Source organism: Microcaecilia unicolor, chromosome 8 (genome assembly GCF_901765095.1).
Source record: "Microcaecilia unicolor chromosome 8, aMicUni1.1, whole genome shotgun sequence".
NCBI lineage: Eukaryota > Metazoa > Chordata > Amphibia > Gymnophiona > Siphonopidae > Microcaecilia > Microcaecilia unicolor.
The window spans coordinates 1979534-2006623 of NC_044038.1; the positions used below are offsets into that span (position 1 = coordinate 1979534).

Below are 27090 nucleotides of genomic sequence, written 5' to 3' on the forward strand. Positions count from 1 at the left end.
AGGACTGGGGCATTAGATGGCCTTGGGTCGTCCCTGGGGCAATTGCCCTGGTTGTCCCTCCCCCTACCAGCCCTACATGGCATTTCAAATGGAAGTACAACTAGAAGTACACACTTTTAGATCTTGATTGCATTTTTTCACACTGACTAGTTATAAGTTAAAATTGTACATAATGAAGCACATTAAAATGAAAAGGTGTTTATTTTTCAGTGCTTTTTTTGTGGCTTAGAAGACTGAAAAATATTTGCCATATGGCCCATTTGCTTATAAAACACCTTCACTTCACACCAAATGGGCTGTGTAAATTCTTCCAAATGAAAATGATCTACTGCAGGGCAGAATTTGCCCCCCCCCCCCCCCCCCCCCCCGTTCCTCCTTCTAAATACAATGCAGACCACAGGACATCCTCTCCCTCCCTTACATACACTGCCTAAAATGTGTCCCTCCCCTTCCTGGGATACATCTGCCCTGTAATTTATCCTCCGCCCTCCTGTACTGTACTCCTTCCCTCTCCCCATTTTACTATCTTTAACTTGCATTTGTTGAAATAAAGGTTGCACAGTTTTAATAAATGTAACCAGATTACATTTTTCAGAGCCATTGCTGTCTTGTAACCTGTTGGATCTTATCTTTCGACGTACTGGTTAAACGGGTCATGCGGGGAAAGACAATGGAGCCACACATTACGAACAAAGGGTGGGTCTTCCAGTGGCGTAGCCAAGGGTGGGCCTGGGCCCACCCAGTAGCAGTACACCTATGGTGTGCCTGGCAGGTATCCCCAAGCCCCACCAGCCGAAAACTCCCAACAACTGCATACCAGCCTTCCCTCTGATGTATTCCCACCTATGCGGAAACAGGAAGTTGCATCAGAGGGAAGGGTGTGGGGCCAACATGAGCAGTGTGTATTAGTTGCTCCTCGCTGCCGGGGAAAATCTGCTATTTAAAAGATATGCGGGGTACGGGGGATGTTTGAGAGACCATATGGCATGCAGGCAATCACTTGTGGGACAGGGCGGAGTTCTGCCCACCCATCTTGGGCCCAGGCCCACCCAAATGTGGGTGTCTGGCTACGCCCCTGGCCCGGTCTTCTCATGCCAGTTTCTGATCTGAAATGGTTTTCTCAGGCTGTCTCATCAGACAGTAAACTGCATCACTCCTTGTGAAACCAGAGAGCAGAGTCTGGAGGTCACGGGGAAACTGCAGCCAGGAAATTCACATTCCCTGAGAGAAATATTTATGGGCAGTGTTCTGAGACACTTTGCCTGTCCTATGACCAGGGGTCCTAGACACCCCTCTGTGCCCTACTACTACTACTACTACTACTACTATTTAGCATTTCTATAGCGCTACAAGGCATACGCAGCGAAATGATTGAGCTGCTTCTCAGTATCTTTAGATAAGTGAAATCTGTGCAGTATTTATTCTCATTACGTATGATTAGTCCGTTGTGTCATTTTCTGGTATCGACTCTTGAGGCAGGCCTTACGGAAGAAACATGGCTCATGTTGAGTCAATTATACCCTAATCTATAAAATTCTGCACCTCACCATTGGTTTTGGGACTTTTGTTGTCACCTTTGCTGTTTGTCTGCTGCTTTTGCTTTGTGCAAAGGTTATCCCCCCCTTTTTTTTTGTTTTTCCACCCTGCCACCATCTCTACCTGTGCCCACCCTCCCCATCAGATCTGTTCCACATGTCCTTCTGCCCCCTACACCTCCTCCTTTCTCCCTGCCAGTCCCAGCCGCTCCCTATGACAACACGCAAGTGACTTACTCTCGGTAGTAAACGTTTTATTAATCATCTTTAAGCTCCTCTGGATTTCTCTAACCCTTATCTATACATTCAGAATATTTAGCAGAACTACTACATCTTAGGGGTATGTTAGATCAGTGCTTCAGTCCTCTCCTGCAGGCACACCTTGCCAGTCAGGTTTTCCGGATTGCCACAATGAATGTGCATGAAATACATTGGCAAATTCATTTATTTGAAATTACTACACCGCTTCAGCAGGACAAAGTAGTGCACAGACCAGGGGTGTAGCTAGACCTCAATGGGAGGGGGGCAAGATCCCAAGGTGGGGGGGGGCACATTTTGGCCCGCCACCGCTCTCCCGCCACCCTTCTGCCCTCCCCCCGCGGTTGCTACCATCTCCCCGCTGCCACCCTCCTGCCGCCGCTTTCACCTCCCTGCCGCCTTCACCCCCCCCCCCCCACCGTGAAGGTACCTTGGCTGGCATGGGTCCCCAACCCCTGCCAGCTAAAGTGTTTGTCCCGCACTGTTTTGTTTTCAGTCACTGTACACGCTTGTTTTAATGAAACTGAGCAGTCGCTGTGCACAGTGACTGAAAACAGGACAGGGCACCAGGTAACGTTAGACCAGCGCAGGACAAACACTTTAGCTAGCGGTGGTTGGGGACCCCCACCAGCGAAACCGGGGGCCCCAGAGCCAATTTGGGGGGGGGGGCCAGGCCCCGTATCTATGCCACTGGCACAGACTACATAAACAGTGAAAAGAACAACATAGGTAGAAAGGAAAGAATCCAGGCAGACAAGTCAACAAAAAGCAGATAACAGGAGAAAAGCACAACCAGGTTATTACAAGGGACAGGAGAAAAGCACAACCTGGACCGCCCTAAATTGGGTGGTATAAGCTTGTTGGAATAGCCAGGTTTTAATTCTGGACTTCAGGGAGAGTTTCACTCTGAATAGTTTAGGTGCTGAAGAAAAAAAGCGCTGTGTCTGGTGGATCTTGGCTAAATGCAAATCTCTCTCTCATGCATATTCATTGTGGTGAAGTTGAAAACCCGGCTGCTAGGTGCACCTGCGGGAGAGGGCTGAGAAGCCACGTTTCGCAACTAATTCTGAGAAAACGTCTTAACAGATTAAAAGTAACATCACGCTAGTCAATTTTTAACTAGTTTATCTATTCAGCGCTTTGAAGAAATGCACATGTTGTGAAACAAGGTGGATCCCCTCCCCACACTCCCCATAGAAAGACACCAGGTCTAACAGACAAGAAACAAAGACCCTCCGTTTATCCCCAGAATAGGAGCTGTCCTCCAATTCACAAGACACACAAACACACTACCTCACCACAGGCAGTAGCAGTGCAAGACAGATTCATATACACGTAGACACACAGTGTCACCAAAACACAGGGGCTGCACTGATGGTAGAAGTGCAAACTGCCCTTGTAAACAGACAAAGCACATAAATTGATCGCTCCACCGGAGAACAGTAACAAAACAGGTGGGGGCACTGAAACTGCACACGCACTGCTTTACCACGAAGCAGGTGTAGAACAGGTGGGGGGCTCTGCAAGCTTCCATCATATATATCCGAGTTATCAAACAGGCAGAAATAATTCCGTACGGCTTCTCGTGATTCCGTCACTGCTGGCAGGATATACAGTATAAGGCCTGCAGTAAAGGTGGCTGTGGACAGAAGGATTCACTTTTTGACTGTGTGCGGATCTCTTTCTGGCTTTGTAGGTGGCAGTGAAGATTGGTGGCTGTGCCATGTTGCTACCCTTGTGATCCCATTAGCCAGTGACAGCCTGCCATTCAGTCTCTCCAGTTGCTGCCCGTGAGGCGGAAGTACATGGTAACTAATTAGAAAACACAGATAATACTGGGAGCATAGTATTTAAGCACGTCCAAGCAGTGGGGCTAAGGACACTGTTGAGGAAGGTCACCGTGAGACCTAAAGTTACTTGAAAAGAACTAGAGGTCCCCGGCTGAGACAGAGTAAAATGTCGACTGTTCAGTTTCAAGATTATTCCATGGACGTGGCCTGTAGGGTGGGTGGCAAGAAGGAGGCCACTGCTGAAGAGAAACTATATTACCTAGAGTTTGCACAGAGACACTTTAGGGGCCATTTGCACATGTGGCAGAAGCTTCTTTGGTTTGATGATTGAAAAAAGGAATTTTTTGATGTCTCTGTTGAACTGTATGTTTGGTGTAAAAGAAACCACCCATTACTCAGCTAACACCATCCCTATAGTAAAGAACGAAGGCAACACAGGTGATGCAACCTCTAGACAGATCTTTGGTCCAGACCTTGGACTGGGGAGAAGATTCACCTTTCCGCAGGACAATGCAAGAGCAAAAATGGAGCGAGTGGCTCAGCAAGAAGAAAAGAAATGTTCTCCAGTGGTGAAGTCCTGAATCCAACAGGAAATCTGATTCAACCACAATATTAATGTAAAAGCAAAATTAGAAAGAGCAAAGTCTGTGATAAAATACACATCTTATTAAGAAATGTGGCTGAACATCCGAGCTTTTAAAAGCTCCCTCAAATGACGGTAGCAGAGCTCAGTTCTAATTTCAAAAGGGACGATATTGGAAAGAGTGGCGAAAAGAAACAAGGAGCTCATTTCTGTATCTTAGCCAGCCTTGAATCTGCTCGATCTTAGTCACCACCAAGTCTTGCCAACAGGATGTTAGATTATGACAAGGGGAATAATATTTCACTAGGAAATCATCACATTATCAGAAATACATGCACTTGAAAGCGGTCTCGATAACTACTAATCCACAGAAAGCAAAAAAATAGATAGTGGAGAAACAAGACCTTACGACAAAATACTAACAGGTTTGTTTGTGGATTTTAGTAGTGATAGTTTTGAACACTTTCAAATGCATGTGAGCTGATAAAGTGACAATTTTCTAATGAATTGGCAGTTTGCCCTATGGATAGTATTGGACTAGAACTTCACCAAATTCTGCAAACGGGAAGATGCAAACGTTTATAGACTAATGATGATATTTTCAAATCCATACGTCCCCCCCCCCCCCCCACCACATTGGGGCTCCTTTAGGATTAATGCCTGATACTCCTGTAATTTCATCTCCAAGGTCGGCCAGTGGGATGAGCCAGGTTTTGCCCATTTTTCTTGGCTCTTTCAAGTCTGAGGGGTATCATCCATGGAGTTTTCAAGGCCTGGAAAATATTTGCACTTTTTGGTGAAGCAGAATATTGAATTTAAAATATAATTAAATTTTAAATGCTTTACAGTTGTTGTTAATGCAAACAGGACTTCTTCCACCAACGAATGAGTCAATGGGTGTGAATACTTATGCAATGCAGACTGTTTGGATTCTTATTCCGCTTCACTTTTTGAATATATCTATAATTGTTCTGTCATGTTGAAAATGGAACATATGTTGTGTGGATCAGTGAAACAAACTAATGCATTTGAGGGTGTGAAGACATTTACAAGGCATAAGTACATAAGTATTGCCATACTGGGAAAGACCAAAGGTCCATCGAGCCCAGCATCCTGTTTCCAACAGTGGCCAATCCAGGTCACAAGTACCTGGCAAGATCCCAAAAAAGTAGAAAACATTTTATACTGCTTATCCCAGAAATAGTGGATTTTCCCCAAGTCCATTTAATAACGGTCTATGGACTTTTCCTTTAGGAAGCCGTCCATTAATTATCTTGGAGGGTACACACACACTCCCTACTGATATTATCCTATATAATAAAACGCACCTCCAACGTTCTGAAGCTGACTGCGTGGACATAAGCCTTGAGGCATTCGTGTTTCTGTATCCATCTCCTGAAATGATGACGTCTCCCACTTCTGGGTGCGTCAGCAGCGACAGTGCCCAATCACAACATAGCAGCGCGAGCCAACTCCGTCATGTACACGTGCTGACAGGGGACCCCAACCCCCAACAGCTGAAGTCCTCTTCTCAGGTGCCATGGCGTTGCTTGCTGAATGATCTGATCAAGTTTCTGTGCGTGCGTCTGACATCAGACGCACGCACAGAAACTTGATCAGACCATTCAGTAAGCAACGCCGGTGCAGACGAGAAGAGGACTTCGCCTATTGGGGGTTGGGGTCTCCTGTCAGCACAGGTACGCGGCGGGGGAGGGTTTTTGGTGGAAGGGGGGGGTCGAGAGGGTTGCGGCAGGGGGTCCAGGGGTCAGTAACGCGGAGGGGGGTGTTGAAATCGGAGGGAGGGGGGAGTCTGTAACTCGGTGGGAGGGGAGTGAGGGAGCCTTGAACTGGAAGGGAGGGGGGGGGTCTGGAACTCAGAAGGGAGGGAGGGGGCATGGGTCTCGGAGGGGACAGAGCGAGACAGCGAGGGAGGGTGGGGGATTACCTTGCTAGCGCCTGTTTCATTGCCTACTGAAACGGGCCTTTTTTACTAGTTTATATACAGTGGGGGAAATAAGTATTTGATCCCTTGCTGATTTTGTAAGTTTGCCCACTGACAAAGACATGAGCAGCCCATAATTGAAGGGTAGGTTATTGGTAACAGTGAGAGATAGCACATCACAAATTAAATCCGGAAAATCACATTGTGGAAAGTATATGAATTTATTTGCATTCTGCAGAGGGAAATAAGTATTTAATCCCTCTGGCAAACAAGACCTAATACTTGGTGGCAAAACCCTTGTTGGCAAGCACAGCGGTCAGACGTCTTCTGTAGTTGATGATGAGGTTTGCACACATGTCAGGAGGAATTTTGGTCCACTCCTCTTTGCAGATCATCTCTAAATCATTAAGAGTTCTGGGCTGTCGCTTGGCAACTCGCAGCTTCAGCTCCCTCCATAAGTTTTCAATGGGATTAAGGTCTGGTGACTGGCTAGGCCACTCCATGACCCTAATGTGCTTCTTCCTGAGCCACTCCTTTGTTGCCTTGGCTGTATGTTTTGGGTCATTGTCGTGCTGGAAGACCCAGCCACGACCCATTTTTAAGGCCCTGGCGGAGGGAAGGAGGTTGTCACTCAGAATTGTACGGTACATGGCCCCATCCATTCTCCCATTGATGCGGTGAAGTAGTCCTGTGCCCTTAGCAGAGAAACACCCCCAAAACATAACATTTCCACCTCCATGCTTGACAGTGGGGACGGTGTTCTTTGGGTCATAGGCAGCATTTCTCTTCCTCCAAACACGGCGAGTTGAGTTCATGCCAAAGAGCTCAATTTTTGTCTCATCTGACCACAGCACCTTCTCCCAATCACTCTCGGCATCATCCAGGTGTTCACTGGCAAACTTCAGACGGGCCGTCACATGTGCCTTCCGGAGCAGGGGGACCTTGCGGGCACTGCAGGATTGCAATCCGTTATGTCGTAATGTGTTACCAATGGTTTTCGTGGTGACAGTGGTCCCAGCTGCCTTGAGATCATTGACAAGTTCCCCCCTTGTAGTTGTAGGCTGATTTCTAACCTTCCTCATGATCAAGGATACCCCACGAGGTGAGATTTTGCGTGGAGCCCCAGATCTTTGTCGATTGACAGTCATTTTGTACTTCTTCCATTTTCTTACTATGGCACCAACAGTTGTCTCCTTCTCGCCCAGCGTCTTACTGATGGTTTTGTAGCCCATTCCAGCCTTGTGCAGGTGTATGATCTTGTCCCTGACATCCTTAGACAGCTCCTTGCTCTTGGCCATTTTGTAGAGGTTAGAGTCTGACTGATTCACTGAGTCTGTGGACAGGTGTCTTTCATACAGGTGACCATTGCCGACAGCTGTCTGTCATGCAGGTAACGAGTTGATTTGGAGCATCTACCTGGTCTGCAGGGGCCAGATCTCTTACTGGTTGGTGGGGGATCAAATACTTATTTCCCTCTGCAGAATGCAAATAAATTCATATACTTTCCACAATGTGATTTTCCGGATTTAATTTGTGATGTGCTATCTCTCACTGTTACCAATAACCTACCCTTCAATTATGGGCTGCTCATGTCTTTGTCAGTGGGCAAACTTACAAAATCAGCAAGGGATCAAATACTTATTTCCCCCACTGTATATATATATATATATATATATATATATATATATATATATATATATATACATACACACAAACAAATACACACTGCAGATTTACACACTCATACGACACTCCCTATCTGATTATATATATATATTTATATATACATACATACATATACACACACACCCTGTAGATTTAGATATATACACACACACACACACATATACACACTGTGAGTGTACTTTTTTTTAATTGGATGCTTACATGAGGATGCTATAGAGGTCAACCACCAAGGTGGAGGAACATGATTCACTATGAATGAAACGGGTCAGACAGAGGAGTAGCGTTATCAATAAAACTCTTTCATGATACCAGGGAGACGAATGTCATATACGCTTTATTCCATAAATAAGTTGATGTTAAAAATGACGACTCGACACGGCACTGTGTTTCGGCTCAAGTGCCTTCCTTCAGGAGTCTGTGTATATATGACAGAGCTCAAATGTAGCAAATGATGACCCACAAAGTGCTAAGAGTGGATAAAGTCTTTATCAAGACTTTCAATCCCAAAAAACGCCAGAGTTGTCTTCTGCCTGAACTGCGGTGCAAATTACTCTAAAAGGAATATTGATCTCTAGATGTCAAAACAGCGGACTGTTTAAATAACAATTTGCACCGCAGTTCAGGCAGACGACAACTCTGGCGTTTTTTTGGGATTGAAAGTCTTCTTAAAGACTTTATCCACTCTTAGCATTTTGTGGGGCATCATTTGCTACATTTGAGCTCTGTCATATATACACAGACTCCCGAGGAAGGCACTTGAGTCGAAACACAGTTCCGTGTCGAGTAGTCATTTTTAACATCAACTTATTTATGGAATAAAGCGTATATGACATCATTCGTCTCCCTGGTGTCATTGGAAGAGTTTTGATCATCACGCTACTTCTCTGTCTGACCTACGTGAGGAGACCACAATGTTCCTCTTTTATAATGGTGAGAGTTGTCTATGTCCATTTATAAAACAGGCCCCCAAATCTAGAGCCAGTAAAGAAAAATGCCAAAGCAGAAATTTACACCTGCTTCAAAAATGTTGTATATTTTCTGGAATACTCAACATACGCACATACAATAATGTGCATACATCAGAATTTCACCTCCACAGTTCATTAAAATAGATTTATAACTTCCCTGTGCAAATGTTTGACACACATAAGCAGTTGTGCAATTTTATGGAACCTCTTTTAAGAGAAAAAATCTTCTTAAAATGACTCCCAGTGTGTGTGTGTGTGTGTGTAAACATAACTATCGGTCTATTGCAAGGTACTCACACACACAGAGGGCTTCCAGTCACCAATCCCCAGACTATGTTGCATATCCCCCTTCCAGCAGCCTCAGGGTGATCAGAGAATGTCTGAAGGCTGCGGAAGAAACTGACAGGAGAACCAAAGAACACGTCTCAATGTCAAAGTGAAAGGGTTGTTTGCAGAGCAGAGAGAGCCCAAGTGTGAAGCAACGTCTAGCTCCAGTCATTCTAATAAAGGTTAATCAAGCAGAATTGCTGCGATATCCACAGAAGCATTAATCATCTCCTCTCATTTCCAGACGCATGGCCAGGCAGAACATGAACAGAGAAGAAACAGAGGATTTCCCATCTGAGAGAGGCACTCAGAGCGCTCCTGGACTCTGCATGTCTGCAGATTTATCCATTACCTAGGGCCATAACTGTGCAGCACCTCAGTGGGGGGTGGTGTGGAAGGGGGAGGCCTGTATTCAGGCAGGCAGCACTGACCAGCAGTAGGAAAGTTGCTTAGGTATTTTAGACCTCGCATTTATGGAATAATTTCTTTAATAGTGCTATACCCTTATTAGTCCTGGAAGGGTCCACTCCTACGTGCTACCTCTCCGTTACTCATTAATACTGTGACCAGGAAGCAGGAACCCACCTGACCTTCACAGTGCAGTCATATGTGGGAAAGGATGCTTGCAATGGGCCCTGCTACTAGGGCTGGAGTTTCATCATTAACCTCACCGGTATGTGCTGTCCCTTAGTCCGCAACAGTCTTGGTCCAGCTGGGTCCAGCTGTAAGACTAGAAACTAAAGTTCCAGCCCAAATGATCCACAGTGGGACTGAACAGCCTTAAAATTCAGTCAATCACATGAAAGAGTAAACAGAGATTTCACAGGCTGTTTGGCAGTGGTCATTAGTGGGGCTGGATAATAGGGTGTTACATGCTGCTATTTACAGGAAACAGTGTGTAGCAGAGGACCCTCCTACGTCAGACCTTGATGTCAGCAAAAGGCTGCAATGCAATCTGACATGTCACGATGACTCTTGTGCAATATCCCTCCATCACCAGCAAGGCAGGTAGAGAATGTACATTCTGCCAATCAATGAGATCCTGTGTCACAATCATATACTCACATCAGAAGATCTGTGAGGGATCTTAAAAGAAAATCTTAACTTTTTCACCCTACATCAATTAATGTCCTTATAGCTGAAGGGAATTCTCAGTTCATATTTCTCACTGCTGCGGCCAACATCTGCCATAAAAGGGGCAAATATCAAATATATGACAGAGAGAGAAAGAGGGAGTGCACTTGTGTTTATCTGTGAGCAAGAGAGAGTGAGAGAGAGTGCAAGTGTGTGTGTGACAGCGAGAGAGAGGGGAAGCGAGTGTGTGTGAGAGAGAGAGTGTGCACGCTTGTGTTTATCTGTGAGAAAGTGAGAGAGAAGCAGTGCACTTGTGCTTATCTGTGAGCAAGAGAGAGCAAGAGAGAGTGCAAGTGTGTGTGTGACAGTGAGAGAGAGAGAGAGAGAGTGTGCACGCTTGTGTTTATCTGTGAGAAAGTGAGAGAGAAGCAGTGCACTTGTGTTTATCTGTGTGAGAGACAGAGCGTGTGTGTGTGTGAGAGAGAGAAAGAGGGAGCATGCTTGTGTATCTTTAAGACAGTGTGAGTGTGAGAGAGCGGGAGCGTGCATGCTTGTGTTTATCTTTAAGAGTGAGTGTGTGTATGTGAGAGAGAGAGTGAGCAAAGCTGTGTGTGTGTGAAAGAACAAGTGAGTGTGTGTATGAGAGAGTGAGAAAGAGAGCGTGTGCATTTGTGTGTATATGAAAGAGAGAGCACGTGTGCAAGTGTGTACATGTATGTGAGAGAGAGTGTGCACGGAAGCGTGCATGTGTATGTGAGGGCAAATGCTTTTTTCCACAAATCAACAAAGTTCCGAGAAGTTGGCATGGTGCACCTTGACCTCATTCGTTCTCCCTTTCTCTGTTTGGAGATTTCTTCACCATTCTGTCCAGCAGCATCCCGGGTTTAAATTTAAATTCACAGGCTGTTTAGGATTCTCCAGAAGAGTTCCTAATTCTTGTGGTTCGTCTTGTAAAAGCACATGATACCCTCCCCCTCCAGACACAGACTGTGCAGAAAAGGCAGTGCAGGTATCGATGTGCACTGACTGTGCAGACACACATACAGAACACTGACGTACACACAGACAGAGTACTGTACCTTTAAGAGACCACAATACAGTTCCACGCCAGGTCACAGCAAATCTCACAAGACACGTGTGTTCATTTGTAGTACAGAAACATCTATAATGCAGACACTTGTGTATATGCAGTACCAAGACCTGACAGGAGAGAGATGCGCACATCGATACTAGAGGACACACAAGGACAGTGGGTACACGTAGGAAACAACTTACAGCTTTTGGCTTGTAGGGGGGTTGCACCTCTTTGCCTTCCAGTTTCTCCCAGTCAATGTAGCGGAAGAACGCATGTTCCTTAATATCTCGCTCCCCCTCAGGCCCACAACCCAGACGCTTGCCAGGATGCTTAGTCATGAGCTGCAGATAAAGGAGAAACAAAGCTCGTTCTCATAGATTCAGTCGTGTACAAAGGATTAATACTAATCTCTCTTGGTATCTGCTGCATCTTTCAAACATCAAGGATTCAGGAACCCTTTAAGGGCAATAATCCTTCCTCTCATCCCAAGTCAACGTGCTGACCTCCTCCCACTCCCCCCTCCCCCACTCCTCATACAAATCTCACACCTTGGCAATTAATCCTTCCTCTTATACCAGGGTTACCATATTTGCAGGGACAAAAAGAAGAGAACACAAAAAATAAAATGCTGGTCCACCCCCAGCCCTGCTGCACAGTCACCTTGACCCCCCCTTCCCCCCCAAGAAAGCCAGATTCTATAAACAGTGAAAATACTGGTAACAGAAATGCATTTTCTTCCGTACTCTGCTAAATACAAAATTAGAAAGTATGTACATTTCCAAAAAAGGAAACATCCATGAGCAGCATGTCCCCCCCCTCTCCTCTCCATCCATCCATGTGCTGTATTTCCTCCTTTTCCCTTCCCCCCTCCATGTACATCACCAATCATTTTCCTGCCCTCCTCCCTGCACCCACACTCCATCCACCTTTTTTACGACCCCCTCCCTTCCTCCAAAGCCCTCCCCCCCCCCCCACTTGCATGCACAACTCCATCCATCCTCCACGAACCTACTATAACATCCCTGGTGATCTAGTGGCTTCTTCGGGGCAGGAAAGAACCTACTCTTTCCTGCCTCATACCATGACCCTGCCTGTTGCCATTGCTTCTTGAAAATGGCTGCAGAGTCTTCGTGGCTTTGCAAGTCCTTCTGCTTGAAGTCTTGGCAGCCGTTTTCAAGAAGCAGCAGGCAGGAAAGAGTGGGGTCCTTTCCTGTCGCGAAGAGGCCACTAGACCACCAGGGCATGTTACAGTAGGTTTGGGGGGGGGGGGGGGGAAGGCCAGCTAGCCAGCCAGCCCAGAAACCCAGACAAACATGTGGGCTGGAAAAAAACTGCTCAAACCCCTGACAAACCTCTGAAAAAGAGGACATGTCTGGGGAAATCTGGATGTATGGTAACCCTATCTCATACCAAGGCAGCATGCTGACCCCCCTCCGCTCACCCCCCATCATAGAATCCTCACAAATGCTTCCTCTTATACCGAGGCGACATGCCTACCCCTGGGTGATAATCCTTCCGTTTACCCTAAGAGTGCCAGCCAAGCTGAGCCGCAGAGCAGGAGTCTCACCCCTTTGCAGATGGCCACTGCCTCCTTGGACATGGATTTGGGATAGGCCACGTTGTGCTCCATGATCGACTGGAATAACTCATCTTCATCTTCCCCTTCAAAAGGAGCCTGAAGTAGAGAGAGACGGCACGGCTCAGTAATCCTACTTTTTGTTTTCTATCTTTTAACCAGTTTTTTAATCCACAATAGAACACTACCTCCTATCCCATGACTCTCCAATTTCCTCTGGAGTCTTTCATGAGGTACTTTGTCAAATGCCTTCTGAAAATCCAGATACACAATATCAACCGGCTCACCTTTATCTACATGTTTATTCACCCCTTCAAAGAAATGTAGTAGATTGGTGAGGCAAGATTTCCCTTCACTAAATCCATGTTGACTTTGTCTCATTAATTCATGCCTTTGAATATGCTCTGTAATTTTGTTCTTAATAATAGTCTCTACCATTTTGCCCAGCACCAACGTCAGACTCATCGGTCTATAATTTCCCAGAACTCATCTGGAACCTTTTTTAAAAATCGGCGTTACATTGGCCACCCTCCAATCTTCCAGTATTTTAAGGATAAATTACATATTACTAACAATAGCTCTGCAAGCTCAGTTTTCAGTTCTATCAGTACTCTGGGATGAATACCATCCGGTCCAGGAGATTTGCTGCTCTTCAGTTTGTAGAATTGCCCCATTACATCCTCCAGGTTTACAGAGAATTCATTAAGTTTCTCCGAATCGTCAGTTTCGAATACTATTTCTGGCACCGGTATCCCACCCAAAAAGGATGTCCATCCATTTTCCCCTTCCTTCTCTTGACTTTTAGAAGAGGGATGTCCACCCATCTTCCTCCTTCTCCTTTTGACTTTTAGAAGAGGGATGTCCACCCACCTCTCTCTTCCTCCTGACTTTTAGAACAGGGATGTTTGTCTGTCTCCTGGGCTCTGAAAACACTCCTGTCTTTAAGCTAGAGCCTGCACAAGTTCTCAGTGATACCGCCAGAAGCGCAACCTTCAGGGAATAAGGGTTATTTCCAATCTGTTTCTAAGGGAACCTGCTAAATACATGTTATCTGTAAGCCATCCATTTCTGTAGCCAAACTTGTGTGGGCAAATTTAATTGGTCAACACTGAATATCATACTAAATGGTGAAATTTGAAAACTCTGCACCAGTAACATCTGTGGCAGACCCTTGATGTCATTAAATGTATGTAGTTTTGCCATTTTACCCATAAAATAGTTTAGCCATTGAGAGGGCCCAAGAATTTAAGGGAGGGAAAGGATTTTGAATTTCAGTAGTAGCTCAAGGTGAGTTACATTCAGGTACACTAAGCATTTCTAGGAGGGCTTATAATCTAATCGTGTACCTGAGGCAACGGAGGGTTACCTGACTTGCCCAAGATCACAAGTGGCAGTGGAATCTGAACTGGGCATCTCCCGATTCTCAGTCCACTGTTCTAACTATTAGACTACTCTTCCACTCCATGATCTGTGATTTAATCAGTAGAGATCTACCTGGCTATAACCCAGTTTCAGGCTAGCAAATCTTTTGACTATCAGCTCCCTAGTAAATCATACCCTACCTGTTCCATCCCCTCAGCTGGAATCCTAGTCCCCAGGAAACCAAACTCTTCCCTACAACAGTTCTTAAACCATCTACTGAAGACCTTTAAGCTCTGACAGCCCATCTCCTGAGCCCTCCAGAACTAGATGTAGCAGACTCTGTATCCCTGTGTACATCGGAGCTCTTTAGCCCTAGAGGTGACAGATTGTATCGCTGCGCTCGTCCCCTGAGCCCGTCAGATAACAGATTTTGTATTCCTGCATCCATCTCCTGAGTCCTCCAGCCTAGAGGTGACAGTCTTGGTATCCCTGGACCTGTTCCCTGAGCCCTCCAGGCCTAGTGGTGGTAGACTATATCCATGTGCTCATTTCCTGAGCCCTTCAGTCCTAGATGTGACAGGTTCTGTATCTCTATGCCTGTCCCTCAAGTCCTCCAGCCTTAGAGGTGACAGACTCCTCATCCCTGTGGCTGTCCTTTGAGCCCTCCATTCCTACGTGTGGTAGTCTATATCCCCCCACTCATCCCCTGAGTCCTCTGGGCCTACAGGCGACAGGATCTATATTCCTGCATTCATCACCTCAGACTAACAATCCTTAAAAACTGTGAAATTTGTATGTGATAAAGTTGATATCTGCTTGGAATGTGCACAAAAACATTTTGGTTAATTTTCAGACTTTTCTCTCCATTTTCAGTAATTGTTTCAGTTCAGTTCACATATTTGTGTTAATAAAACTGTTTAGATATACATGAAACATGTTTTTTTAAACTAACAATGCTCATTAACTTCCAGGATAATGTATATTAAATAGATCTGGCAAATAAACGCCAACGCGCACACATCACTAATACATGTAAAATGAGTTGATCTTGTTGGGCAGACTGGATGGACTGTTCAGGTCTTTATCTGCCGTCATTTACTATGTTACCTGTGGTTCTTCTTAGCATGCCACTCTTGTTATAAAGAGCTTTGGGCCATTTTCCAGCAGGACAGACAGAATATGATGACCAAAGAGAACATGAATTATACTCCAATGACTGTATCAGAACACACATCAATCGATTCCAGTTCAATTACCTGCCCAGCCAACATTTCATAGAGGAGGACTCCAAATGCCCACCAGTCCACCGACTTCCCGTAGGGCTGATACGCAATTATCTAAGACACAACGGAGAGAGTTGTGAGTTCCAAACAGAAGCCATGCTGTCAAGAGAGACATGAGTAGAGCTGGGGGGGGGGGGGGGGGGGGGGAGAGGACAGGGACATCTTAACGTTAGAACAGAGGATAAAGTGTGTCCTGGACCCCTGGTCAAACATACAATACCTCCCACATCCATGGCGCATCGCATATATGTTCATAAACAAGGAAAGGAAGGCTCAGTACTGCTATCACTTAGGAGAGATTAACATTTCTACTGAGAAAGTCTGCGACTCAATATATGACAGGATTCGTGCTAACAGGGCGTCCACGCAGGTAAGGGACAATGGAAAACATGGTTCTGGATCCAGGGTGGTGCCATGCGAGCAGGAGAGCGCCCCCTTATGTGAATGGCAGCAGAGCAGCTAAACACTGTTCTGTATGACTGATAACTGTGAGGGAGGGGCGAAGACAGGACTTACCTCCTACACGTGCAACCTACAGAATAGAAAAATTTAGATGCAGCCCTCTCACATTTCGATGCCTGCAATTACATCAGGTCTACAGCTAGTGGAATTGCTTTTGCCTAAATGTAAGGTGCACTGATGCTGAGTTACACAAGTATTTTATGATGGTAATTCTAAGATAGAATCAAGCTCAAAAGTTAAGTTTAAGGAACGCAAGACACCAAGCCTGGCTTTGGATTCAGAAGCACATTTCTTGCCATTCACAGATTAACAGTACTGTTAACAAGTCTGTATACGCAACACTGCCTAAGGAAAAGCTCAGTTCAGACACCAGTTAAACCAATGCATGTAGCTTTGCAAATACAACCCTAAGAATGCTGTTGTCCCCATCCCAGGATGAACACTGCTCAGTAAATACCCTACCTACATGCATTATCGTGTAAATATGCATAATTATTGCATAAATGCTACTGTCTCAGAAGTCATTAAATGCTATACTTCTTTTTTGAACTTGTGATACATTAAACATTGGTCTGGAAATGAAAAAAAGTGATAGCACAAGTTACATTTAAATCCTTACATGTGACATCACAAAGGCAGAGGCTCAGAACAGCAACCGTCATAATGGTTATGACATCACAAAGGCAGAGGCTCAGAACAGCAACCGTCATAATGGTTATGACATCACAAAGGCAGAGGCTCAGAACAGCAACCGTCATAATGGTTATGACACCGCAAAGGAATATCTTCTAGGTAAAAGAACTTGCAATTGTATCTTTCCTGGATCCTTGAATATCTTGTATAATGTTAGTCCTCTGTAGCTCAACAGTAATTCTCCGTAGAGCTCCTACAATTAGGGGCCACAAATTCTTAAATGGGCGTTCTGCACGTAATAGTCGCAAGCACTTAGTTAGCTCAATGGTCAGCTTGTGCCTAATTGTAGGCAGTTAGGTGTGAAAATGCTAGTGTATTTTATAACCCACCTGCATAACTGCCCGACACGCCCCTCCCAGGTCCACACCCACTCAGGAATTTGGGCATGCAGCTTACAGAATACTAACGATATATTAATACCAATTGTAGCCAATAATTGGTTTAGGCCAATTAGCAGGCTATTTGTGCACTAGTGAGAAATTTGGGTGCAGAACTTTCTAGAGTTCGAGGGATAATGGGCCTTTCACTGTGTGCAGAGTCTGCAATCACAGCTCAGCTAAAGCAAAATTCCCAAACACATCTGAGTGCCAAGAACCAACACTTTTTCTACTCAGCCCCTGCCCTGTACACTCACTCTGGGCCTCGAAAGGGCATGAACAGGTTGGATTTGCAAGATACACAGTTGCTCCAAGACCCAAGTTCAATAACAAGCCTGGAGAACCGGCCTCTGCTCTGTCCTTACCTCTGGAGCAATGTAGTCTGGTGTCCCACAGAATGTTTTAGTGGTTACTCCATCCCAGATATTTTCTTTACACATGCCAAAGTCTGCGATTTTGATGTGCCCTTCAGAATCTAACATCACGTTATCAAGCTTTAGGTCTCTGTGGTACAAAGAAAAAAAGGCGTCTATGAAAAGCTGATTTCAGATACCCCAGGGCCAATGTTGAACCTCTTTATTTATAGGTGCTCAGGAAACAAAGGTGGGATGAGGAGGACCCCTAAGCCCACCACCAGGCTGTGTTGTCTATAGCATCAAACAGGGCCCTCTATAGCCTTGGGGGGCTCGGGACAATTGCCTTACTGGTACCCCCTTAATACTGGCCCTGTGACACATTTTTAGGTTCTGGAAGCCATAGAATTGGTCTGAAGCCTCATTTCCCACCTTCGGCCCCTCCGGCCTGATACGATTGTACCTCAGACAATCCCTGACATGTATACGTGGATCCTGAGCATCCCAGAAAGCAAATCTGATTGACCTAATTATATAAATGCTCCTACACACTGCAACACTGTTTTAGTGATATTCAGTTTTGATTTCATGATAGTTATATCTACATATGGAATGGTTTCATACAAATTAAAAAGCTGTCAAATAATTAAAAAGAAAAAACATTTTTTGTCCTCCACCTCTTATGGCATTGCCTATCCAACTGGAACAGCTTTTGACTTTTTACAGATGGACCAGGCAGAGGCAGTCTGTTATTTCTAATAATCTTTTACTATTGCTTTCGAAAGCGTTTGCTATTCTTTTGGGTGTGCTTGTGACTCCGCCTACTGGCTTCAACCCATATAATGGGTTACATAGAGGGGCATAATCGAACAGAAACGCCTATCTCCATGGGCGTTTATCTCCGAGAACGGGTCCGTGAAGGGGCGGACCCAAGCGTATTTTCGAAAAAATTAGACGTCCATGTTTTATTCGCCAAGTTGTGAGCTGGGCGTTTTTGCTTTTCAGCGATAATGGACAATGAAATCGCCCAGCTCAAAAACGAATAAATCCAAGGCATTTGTTCGTGGGAGGGGCCAGGATCCGTAGTGCACCGGTCCCCCTAACATGCCAGGACACCAACCAGGCACCCTAGGGGGCACTTTTACAAAAACAGAACAAAAGGTAAAAGAGCTCCCAGGTGCATAGCACCCTTCCCTTTTGTGTTGAGCCCCCCAAATCCCCCTCAAAACCCACTGCCCACAAGTCTACACCATTACTATAGCCCTAAGGGGTGAAGGGGGGCACCTACATGTGGGTACAGTGGGTTTGGGGGGGTTGGACGACTAAGCATTAAGCAGCACAATTGTAACAGGTAGGGGGGGATGGGCCTGGGTCCACCTGCCTGAAGTCCACTGCACCCCCTAACAACTGCTCCAGGGACCTGCATACTGCTGCCAGGGAGGTGGGTATGACATTTGAGGGTCAAAATAAAAAGTTGTGAAACATCATTTTTTGTGGTGGGAGGGGGTTTATGACCACTGGGGGAGTCAGGGGAGGTCATCCCCGATTCCCTCCAGTGGTCATCTGGTCATTTAGGGCACTTTTTGGGGCCTTATTCGTGAAAAAACAGGGTCCAGGAAAAGTGCCCTAAATTCTAGCTAAAAACGCATACTTTTGTCCCATTATCTGTGAAATGCGCCCATCTCTGTTCGGCAGATAACCACGCCCCAGTTCCGCCTTCGCCACACCTCTGACACGCCCCCATCAACTTTGTCCGCATCCGCGACGGAGTGCAGTTGAAAACGTCCAAAAATCAGCTTTCGATTATACCGCTTTATTCGGTTTTGTGAGATAAACGCCCATCTCCCGATTTAGGTCGGAACTTGGGCGTTTTTCTCGTTCGATTATAAGCAGGATAGTCTCGTAGGGTCATCCTGTTCTCAATCTAATCTCTTTCCACAGAGCCCCACCATGGAACAAGCATCCCACAGGCAGGACAGTACAAGCTCCCTCCCCCACAACATACACAGAGCCCCAACATGGAACAGGCAGAACAGTGCAAGCTCCTTCCCCCCTACATAGAACAGGCATCTCACAGGCAGAACAGTGCAGGCTTCCCTCACATATAATGCCCTGCCACAAGCTTCTTACACACATACTCACTTCCCCAGCACACAGCAGCACAGGGTACAGCAGTTCAAATACCCACTAACTCCTTGGCCTCTGCTGAATATCCCACATGTGACACAAATCAGGGGAATTTTTCTATATGTGGTTTATAAACAATTCAATTGTGTCACTGGAAATAAGTCATGTAGTTCTTCACCAAGGGATCCCAGAAGGGGAAACAAGTCATTTCTTTGGCTATGGGTGGGTGAGAGAAAGGGAATGAGGAGACAGGAGTTTTCGCTCACCTACCGATAAATGATGCCTTTGCAGTGAAGGAAGAACAGACCGATGGCAATTTCAGCAGCATAAAATCTGGAATTTGAGATTTAGACATGAATATTGAAAGAAAAGAAATGCTTGGAAATGTTACTCAGTGTAATCACAGGGGTTTCGGTCCAAGCTTTAGCACCTGTAACCGACAAAAAGAAACACAAGTCCACCAACAGGGAGAGCGGCAGCTCAGGGGAGCGTGGGCTAAATGCTGCTCACGTCCTACTGCTACACCAGACTTTCCCCAGTATCTTACAGTCCTCGTTCTGGAACTCTAGTCCAAAGCATCCTGGGATTTGTAGTACCTCGTGTCATGGTAAACCGATGCATAACTGAATAGAAATGGGGCTTTTTTTTTTTTTTTTTGCTTTCTTATATGTAGGTGCTCCCAATCCCATATAATGTGCACATATCCAGGTTCACTCGGCCCTGCACCAATAATGGTCCAGATCCGCTTAAAGCAACCAAACCAGGGTTCTTGTTCTGACTGGGGAACAGTAAGAACCTTACTGGTCTAGAATTCATCAATACTTAGTGGAGTAGTAGCCTAATGGTTAGTGCAGCGGAGCAGCAGACTTTGGTCCTCAGGAACTGGGTTTGATTCCCACTGGAGCTCCTTGTGACTCTGGGCAAGTCACTTAACCCTCCACTGCCCCAGGTACAAATAAGGGCCTTATATACTATGTAAACTGCTTTGAATGTATTTGCAGAAACCACAGAAAGGCAGCATATCAAGTCCCATTAACAAGATTCCAGGCACAATCCCAAAGAGGAGCAACATTCCATGTAGAACCCCAAAGAATAGCAAGATTCTGGAATCCCAAAGAATAAGGAGTGCAGAGGACTTTGATCCTGAGGAACTGGGTTCGATTCCCACTGCCGCTCCTTGTGACTCTGGGCAAGTCACTTAACCCTCTATTGCTCCTGGTACAAAATAAGTACCTGAATATATGTAAACCGCTTTGAATGTAGTTGCAAAAACCTCATAAAGGCGGTATGTCAAGTCCCATTTCCCTTTCCCCCTTTCCCTTATGACATCACAATATCAGAAGTGAGCCAAGTATTGGGCAATCAAGCCATTGTGACATCACTGATGAGGTTGGCTCTTATTGGTGGAATGAGTGGAGGAGTAGCCTAGTGGTTAGTGCAGTGGACTTTGATCCTGGGGAACTGTATTGGGCAATCAAGCCATTGTGACATCACTGATGAGGTTGGCTCTTATTGGTGGAATGAGTGGAGGAGTAGCCTAGTGGTTAGTGCAGTGGACTTTGATTCCCACTGCAGCTCCTTGTGACTCTGGACAAGTCACTTAACCCTCCACTGCCCCAGGTACAAATAAGTATCTATATATACTACGGGAACCACTTTGATTGTAGTTGCAAAAACCACAGAAAGGCAGTATATCAAGTCCCATTCCCATCACTGTGTAAGTTTTGTGTGTTGCTAATTTCATTACACACTGGTTACATCCCTTTTGTTCTGACAACAGATTGGTTATTATGGGACAGTTTATAGGAACTGTGCTTCTAAAGCTGCCCCTATCACCTGCAAACAAAAAAACCCCAGCTCCTGAGAAATTCTACTGCCTACTTTTAGACAATTTATGGGTAGGCCTCCTGGGGGTGGTAAATAGGTGGAACAGGGTTAGTTTTTCTGCAATTCTATACATGTGTAGAGTTACTTTGATAGAGGCACAACATATGCACCATTCCACCTGGACAGCCCTGTCACCCCGTTAGAAAACCACCCTCTATGTATCTGTGTTGTGCCTCTGTCATTACAGATGAGGGTGACACTGTTCTCCAAAGTTTGGGCAAAGGAATGGTCACATGGTACTTACACGGCATGGGGCTCCTTAAACCTGCCAGCCTGCTGGATCTGGTACATTAAATCTCCCCCATTCACAAACTCCATCACAAAATACAAGCGATCCTGCAAGCCAAAAGCAGAAACCAGTGAGAATAAAATACCCATTCATTTGACAGTCACAGTTCAATAGAACTACACAGAATATGTCCCCAGGCTTCATACTTCTTGGGACACACCCACACAACACAGTGACACCTCTCCGCTGCTCTTCACAAGTACAGGTACGAACTGGACAGAGGATGGCACAAGGCAAATTAGCTACTGATTCGTATGAAGAATGATTAACATGATTCCCACAATATCACAATTATTGTGCATAACACAAGATGCACAGCAACTCTGATGAAGACCACAGGATGCAAAAGGACATGTGTGTGTGTGTGCCTGTATGCACATGTGTGTGTGTTTTCCTATACAGAAGCAAATAGTGAGCAGCATGTGGGCAACCTACAGGCCAGGCTGTGCAATGAGGACTCTGGGGCGCTGTCTCTCGACTCTGCCCTTTTGCTGACTTACTGCATCTGGGCAGGAAGCAGTAACGAGGTCCAGAATAATTAACAGCGAATACACAATGATCAGACCGCTCACAATACAGTATTTCATCTTCAGAACACAGAAACATGAGCTCCTAAATGTCTGCCCTATTATCAGCCAAACTTAGGAGCATAACTTCTCAGTTGAAAATTCCTCTTAATTTAGGAGCTTACAAGTTGTGCTCATAAATTCAGGCCTGCCATTCATTTGCCTAGATTTATGAACGTAGTGCTGAAAATTGGTATTAAAATATCTTCCCTGCCCTCAATCCACCCCTGTTGCCACTTTATTCTCTTAAATTTAAGAGTTCGTAAAATCTTGAGTATAAATTTAGGAACTCAGTCGTAAATTTTCAGAGGGGTCAATTTAGGATTACAGCTCTCACATTTACAATGGAAGAATCAGGTCTATTGTTTTCTTTAGTTATGGATGCAGATCACCCTCTAATCAAGCATTAGGCACATATGAAAAGGAGATAAACAGGCTCCTTTTTGAAAGAGAAGGACGCCCATCTTTCGACACAAATTGGAAGATGGGCGTCCTTCTCACAGGGTCGCCCAAATCGGTATAATCGAAAGTCGATTTTGGGCATCCCCAATTGCTTTCTGTTGCGAGGATGACCAAAGTTCACGTGTCAGAGGCGTAGCGAAGGTGGGACTTGGGCATGCCTAACACATGGACGTCCTCAACCCATGATGGAAAAAAAAGGGCATCCCCTGGCGAGCACTTGGCTGACTTTACCTGGTCCTGATTTTTTTTACGACCAAGGCACAAAAAGTTGCCCGAACTGACCAGATGACCACTGGACAGAAATCAGGGATGACCTCCTGTTACTCCCCCAATGGTCACTAACTCCCTCCCACCCTCAAAAAACATCTTTAAAAATATTTGGTGCCAGCCTCAAATGTCATACTTGGGTCCATCACAGCAGTATGCAGGTCCCTGGAGCAGTTTTAGTGGGTGCAGTGCACTTCAGGCAGGCGGACCCAGGCCCATCCCCCCCCCCCCACCTGTTACACTTGTGGTGGTAAATGTGAGCTATGGTAGTGGTGTACAGTTGTGGGTAGTGGGTTTTGGGAGGGTTTTGGGGGGCTCAGCACACAAGGTAAGGGAGCTATGTACCTGGGAGCAATTTATGAAGTCCACTGCAGTGCCCCCTAGGGTGCCCGGTTGGTGTCCTGGCATGTCTTGGGGACCACTGCACTGCAAATGCTGGCTCCTCCCACGACCAAAGGGCTTGGATTTGGTCGTTTCTGAGATGGGTGTCCTTGGTTTCCATTATCGCTGAAAATCAGAAACGACCAAGTCTAGGGACGACCATCTCTAAGGATGACCTAAATTTCAAGATTTGGGCATCCCTGACCGTATTATCGAAACGAAAGATGGACGTCCATCTTGTTTTGATAATACGGGTTTCCCCGTCCCTCCATCGGGATGTTTTGCGAGAACGTCCTCAGCAAAACCTGGGCGTCCCTTTCGATTATGCCCCTCAAAGTGGGCAACTTCAAGATATGATGAAGACAAAGAAAGGTCTAAGCTTCAGACTTTTCAGTGGCAGGTGAGACAGCTTTGTGAGACCTCATACCATGGTTTGGAAGCAGGAATGAAGCTGTGTTAGGAAGGGAGGTTTGCTTGAGAGGGCCAGCACCCGTTTCTCCACCATCGTACACTCAACATCGTCATCCTGAATCACCACATCCTTCTTCAGGATCTTCACTGCGTACAGTTCATCGGCGCCTTTCCGTTCTGCTAGGATCACCTAAGGACACAGAATGCAAGGCAACAGGAGAGAAAAGTGGGGGAGGGAGAAAGCAGTTAATAAATATTAATGGCCGAACAGGGCTGTATAACCAATGGGAAAACTAATACTCAACGCCCAACTCTTGTCCTAAGGATACATTACCGAGACAAACTTCAGCAGGTGCTCAACGTAAAAAGGCTTTTAGGAGGAAAGCCATTAAAACATTATGTCTTAAGGTCCTGTTCTGAAGTTAAGTAAACCCATATGTGAGAAGGGATTACTGCCAGAGCTCAACAAGGGAGTAACACATACAAAAGATGATTCTGTAGCAAAGTCCTGGAAACAGTCTCACATCTTATCATAAGGAATGTCATCAGATGGTCTGTATACAGAATGGCAGAATAAGGTGGCACATTTCATCCACTGGAACCTGAGGAAACGCAGTAACACAAAGGCACTGGGATCGGAACTGTAGAGAATGAAGGTTTTGAGGTCACCTGGGACATTTCCATTCCCACAGAGAAAGCTCAAAGCAAGGAAATCAGATATTGCGGCAAAGCAGAAAAATAAAAGAACACCATTAATAGAAGTATTTGTGCCAAATGAGTGTTCTGTATTACGTGTCAAGAAAGAGAAGTTCTTCAAATACCAATGAATGCAACTAGAGAGCAAGAGGATGTGACAGAAGGATACAGAAATTACCCTAAATGTCAGTGTCACCAATCCGATTGAAAAGAATTTTCAAGTGCTTCTAGATAGGCTGCCTGTACTGATTACATTTTACGAACCCTGTTCCTTTGAAGGAGGAGGGCAGACTTGGACTCCCTCCACCTGCTGGGTGCCTCTTCAAAATGGCGATGCTCTGCCTGGTGCATTCTGGGATGCATGGGCAGGGCTTAACTACCATATAAGGGTTATAGTTAAGTCTTCATTGACAAGTTAAAGAGTGATAAATCACTTAGACCGGATGGTATGCACCCCTAGGGTACTGAAAGAACTCAAACATTAAGTTGCTGCTGTTAGTGATCTGTAACTTGTCATTACAATCATAATACCTGAAGATTGGAGGGTGATCAATATAATGCCGATTTTTAAAAAGGGTTCCAGGGGTGACCTGAGAAATTACAGACTGGTAAGCCTGACTTCAGTGCTGGGCAAAACAGTGGAAATTGTTATAAAGAATAAAATTACAACACATGTAGACAAACATGGCTTAATAGGACGGAATCAGCATGGGTTCAGCCAAAGGAAGTTTTGCCTCACCAATTTGCTTTATTTCTTTGAAGGTGTGAATAAACATGTCAATAAAGGTGAGCCAGTTGATGTAGTGTATCTGGATTTTCAGAAAGCTTTTGACAAAGTTTCTCATGGGAGACTTCTGAGAAAATTTAAAAAGTCATGGGATAGGAGGCAATGTTCTGTTGTGAATTAGGAATTGGGTATTGGACAGAAAACAGAGCATAGGGATAAATGGCCATTTATCTCTATAGAGGAGGGTGAATAGTGGAGTGCCACAGGGATCTGTCCTGGGACCGGTGCTATTTAATGTTTATAAATGAATGATCTGGAAATTGGAACAGTAGTTTATAGAAATAAACTTGTTATACCGCCCAAGCTGCCTTGCAGATCTGGACGGTTTACAAAACTAAAAAAAAAACAAAGTAAAATTCAGAAAGGAACTTTTGAGAAGTTCAGAGAGAAGAGGACATTTCTCTGGTAAGTGAACACTATTTTGCTTTGTGCTTTGGGAACTTAAAGATTGGGGTTTAAAGGAGGAATTGTAGGTTAGTGATAGGCAAAATATAAAAAGCATCCTTAATACTGTAGCAAGTTTTAAATTATTGAAAAACTCAAAAACACTAAGATGGAGTCAGCAGTCCAGCAGCGAGAGGGGTGCTATCCAATCTTTTGCATTGAGTATCACATGTATGATTATCTCCCAGTTGGTGAGATGTCATATGTGTGTGCCTGATGCAAAGAGCTCCTAACTCTCAGAGAACGTGTCCGTTCTCTTGAGGCTAGAGTAGCAGACTTGGTGGAGCTGAGGGAGACAGAAAGGTACATAGAGGAAATCTATAGGGATATTGTAGAGAAGTACCACCTCCAGTCAGTAGCCCCTGTGCTACCTTGGAGAAGGGAGGTCTCCTAGAAGGAGAGCACCACCCTGGTGAAGTAGGAAGTACTCCTGTAGCCAGGACTTGCCCACCAGGGGATGTACTATCCTCTCGCACCGAGGATATGTCTCCAAGTGCTGCCCGGGAGGGAAAGGTTAGGACAGCTGTTGTAGTTGGTGATTCGATCATTACGCATATAGATAGCTGGATGGCTGGTGGACATGAGGATCGCCTGGTGACTTGCCTGCCTGGTGCAAAGGTGGCGGACCTCACACGTCACCTAGATAGGATTTTAGATAGTGCTGGGGAGGAGCTGGCTGTCTTGGTACATGTGGGTACCAATGACAAAGGAAAATGTGGGAGAGAGGTTCTGGAAGCTACATTTAGTTGTGGACAGTTACACCAAGTAATACCTAAATTATGCGCAGACCAGGTGTATTCTATAATCACACATATAGATAATAGAAATGCCCAGGTCCCGCCCATTTCATGCCCCCCTTTTCAACTATGAAGCACATTATAGAATACACTTAGACAGTTCTGCGTGTAAATTCTAATTAATGCAATTAGTGTCAACAATTACTTGTTAATTGGCAATTAGCAGCACTGATTGGCTTGTTAACTAATTAGGTTATGCGCATTGTTATGGAATATGCTTCAATTTCCACAGGGAAATCTGGTCATGATATAAAGAATATGGGTGTAAATATCTATTGTAATACAGCTGTAACAGATCTTTTGTTTCCTCAGAGCTAGTGAAGTTTCTTTATCAAGAAGATCATCTGAAATTAAACTATGGGCCTAAACGATTTGTGCCAGTCTGAAGAATTATTTATTCTACCCACAGCCCTGAAAACCATGGATGATCTAATTAACTTTCGCAAATCTTTGAAGACACAACTCTTCAACAAAGCCTACAAAGAGAACCCTTAACGACACAAAATCACCACCACTAACCCACCCAGATATCAAAATACAACTCGGACATTACCCTATCTAACACCGTCTTCTCTAATTCCTCACCCAATCTCTGCTTATCACTGATTGTATCTAAGATCCTGTCATGACTA

General features: G+C 45.1%; 1 protein-coding gene across 2 annotated transcripts in view; it reads right to left on the bottom strand.

Moving 5' to 3' along the window:
• PRKCB (protein kinase C beta) overlaps nucleotides 1-27090 on the bottom strand; it is a 209744-nt gene that overhangs the window by 27366 nt on the left and 155288 nt on the right. For both annotated transcript variants that reach the window (XM_030211560.1, XM_030211559.1), the window contains exons 10-16: nucleotides 23751-23924; nucleotides 21603-21694; nucleotides 19742-19804; nucleotides 17357-17495; nucleotides 15433-15513; nucleotides 12806-12913; nucleotides 11439-11579 (exon numbers count right to left, since the gene is read on the bottom strand). In XM_030211560.1, coding sequence (XP_030067420.1) covers nucleotides 11439-11579; nucleotides 12806-12913; nucleotides 15433-15513; nucleotides 17357-17495; nucleotides 19742-19804; nucleotides 21603-21694; nucleotides 23751-23924 — 798 coding nt within the window. The remainder of the gene's footprint in view (nucleotides 1-11438; nucleotides 11580-12805; nucleotides 12914-15432; nucleotides 15514-17356; nucleotides 17496-19741; nucleotides 19805-21602; nucleotides 21695-23750; nucleotides 23925-27090) is intronic.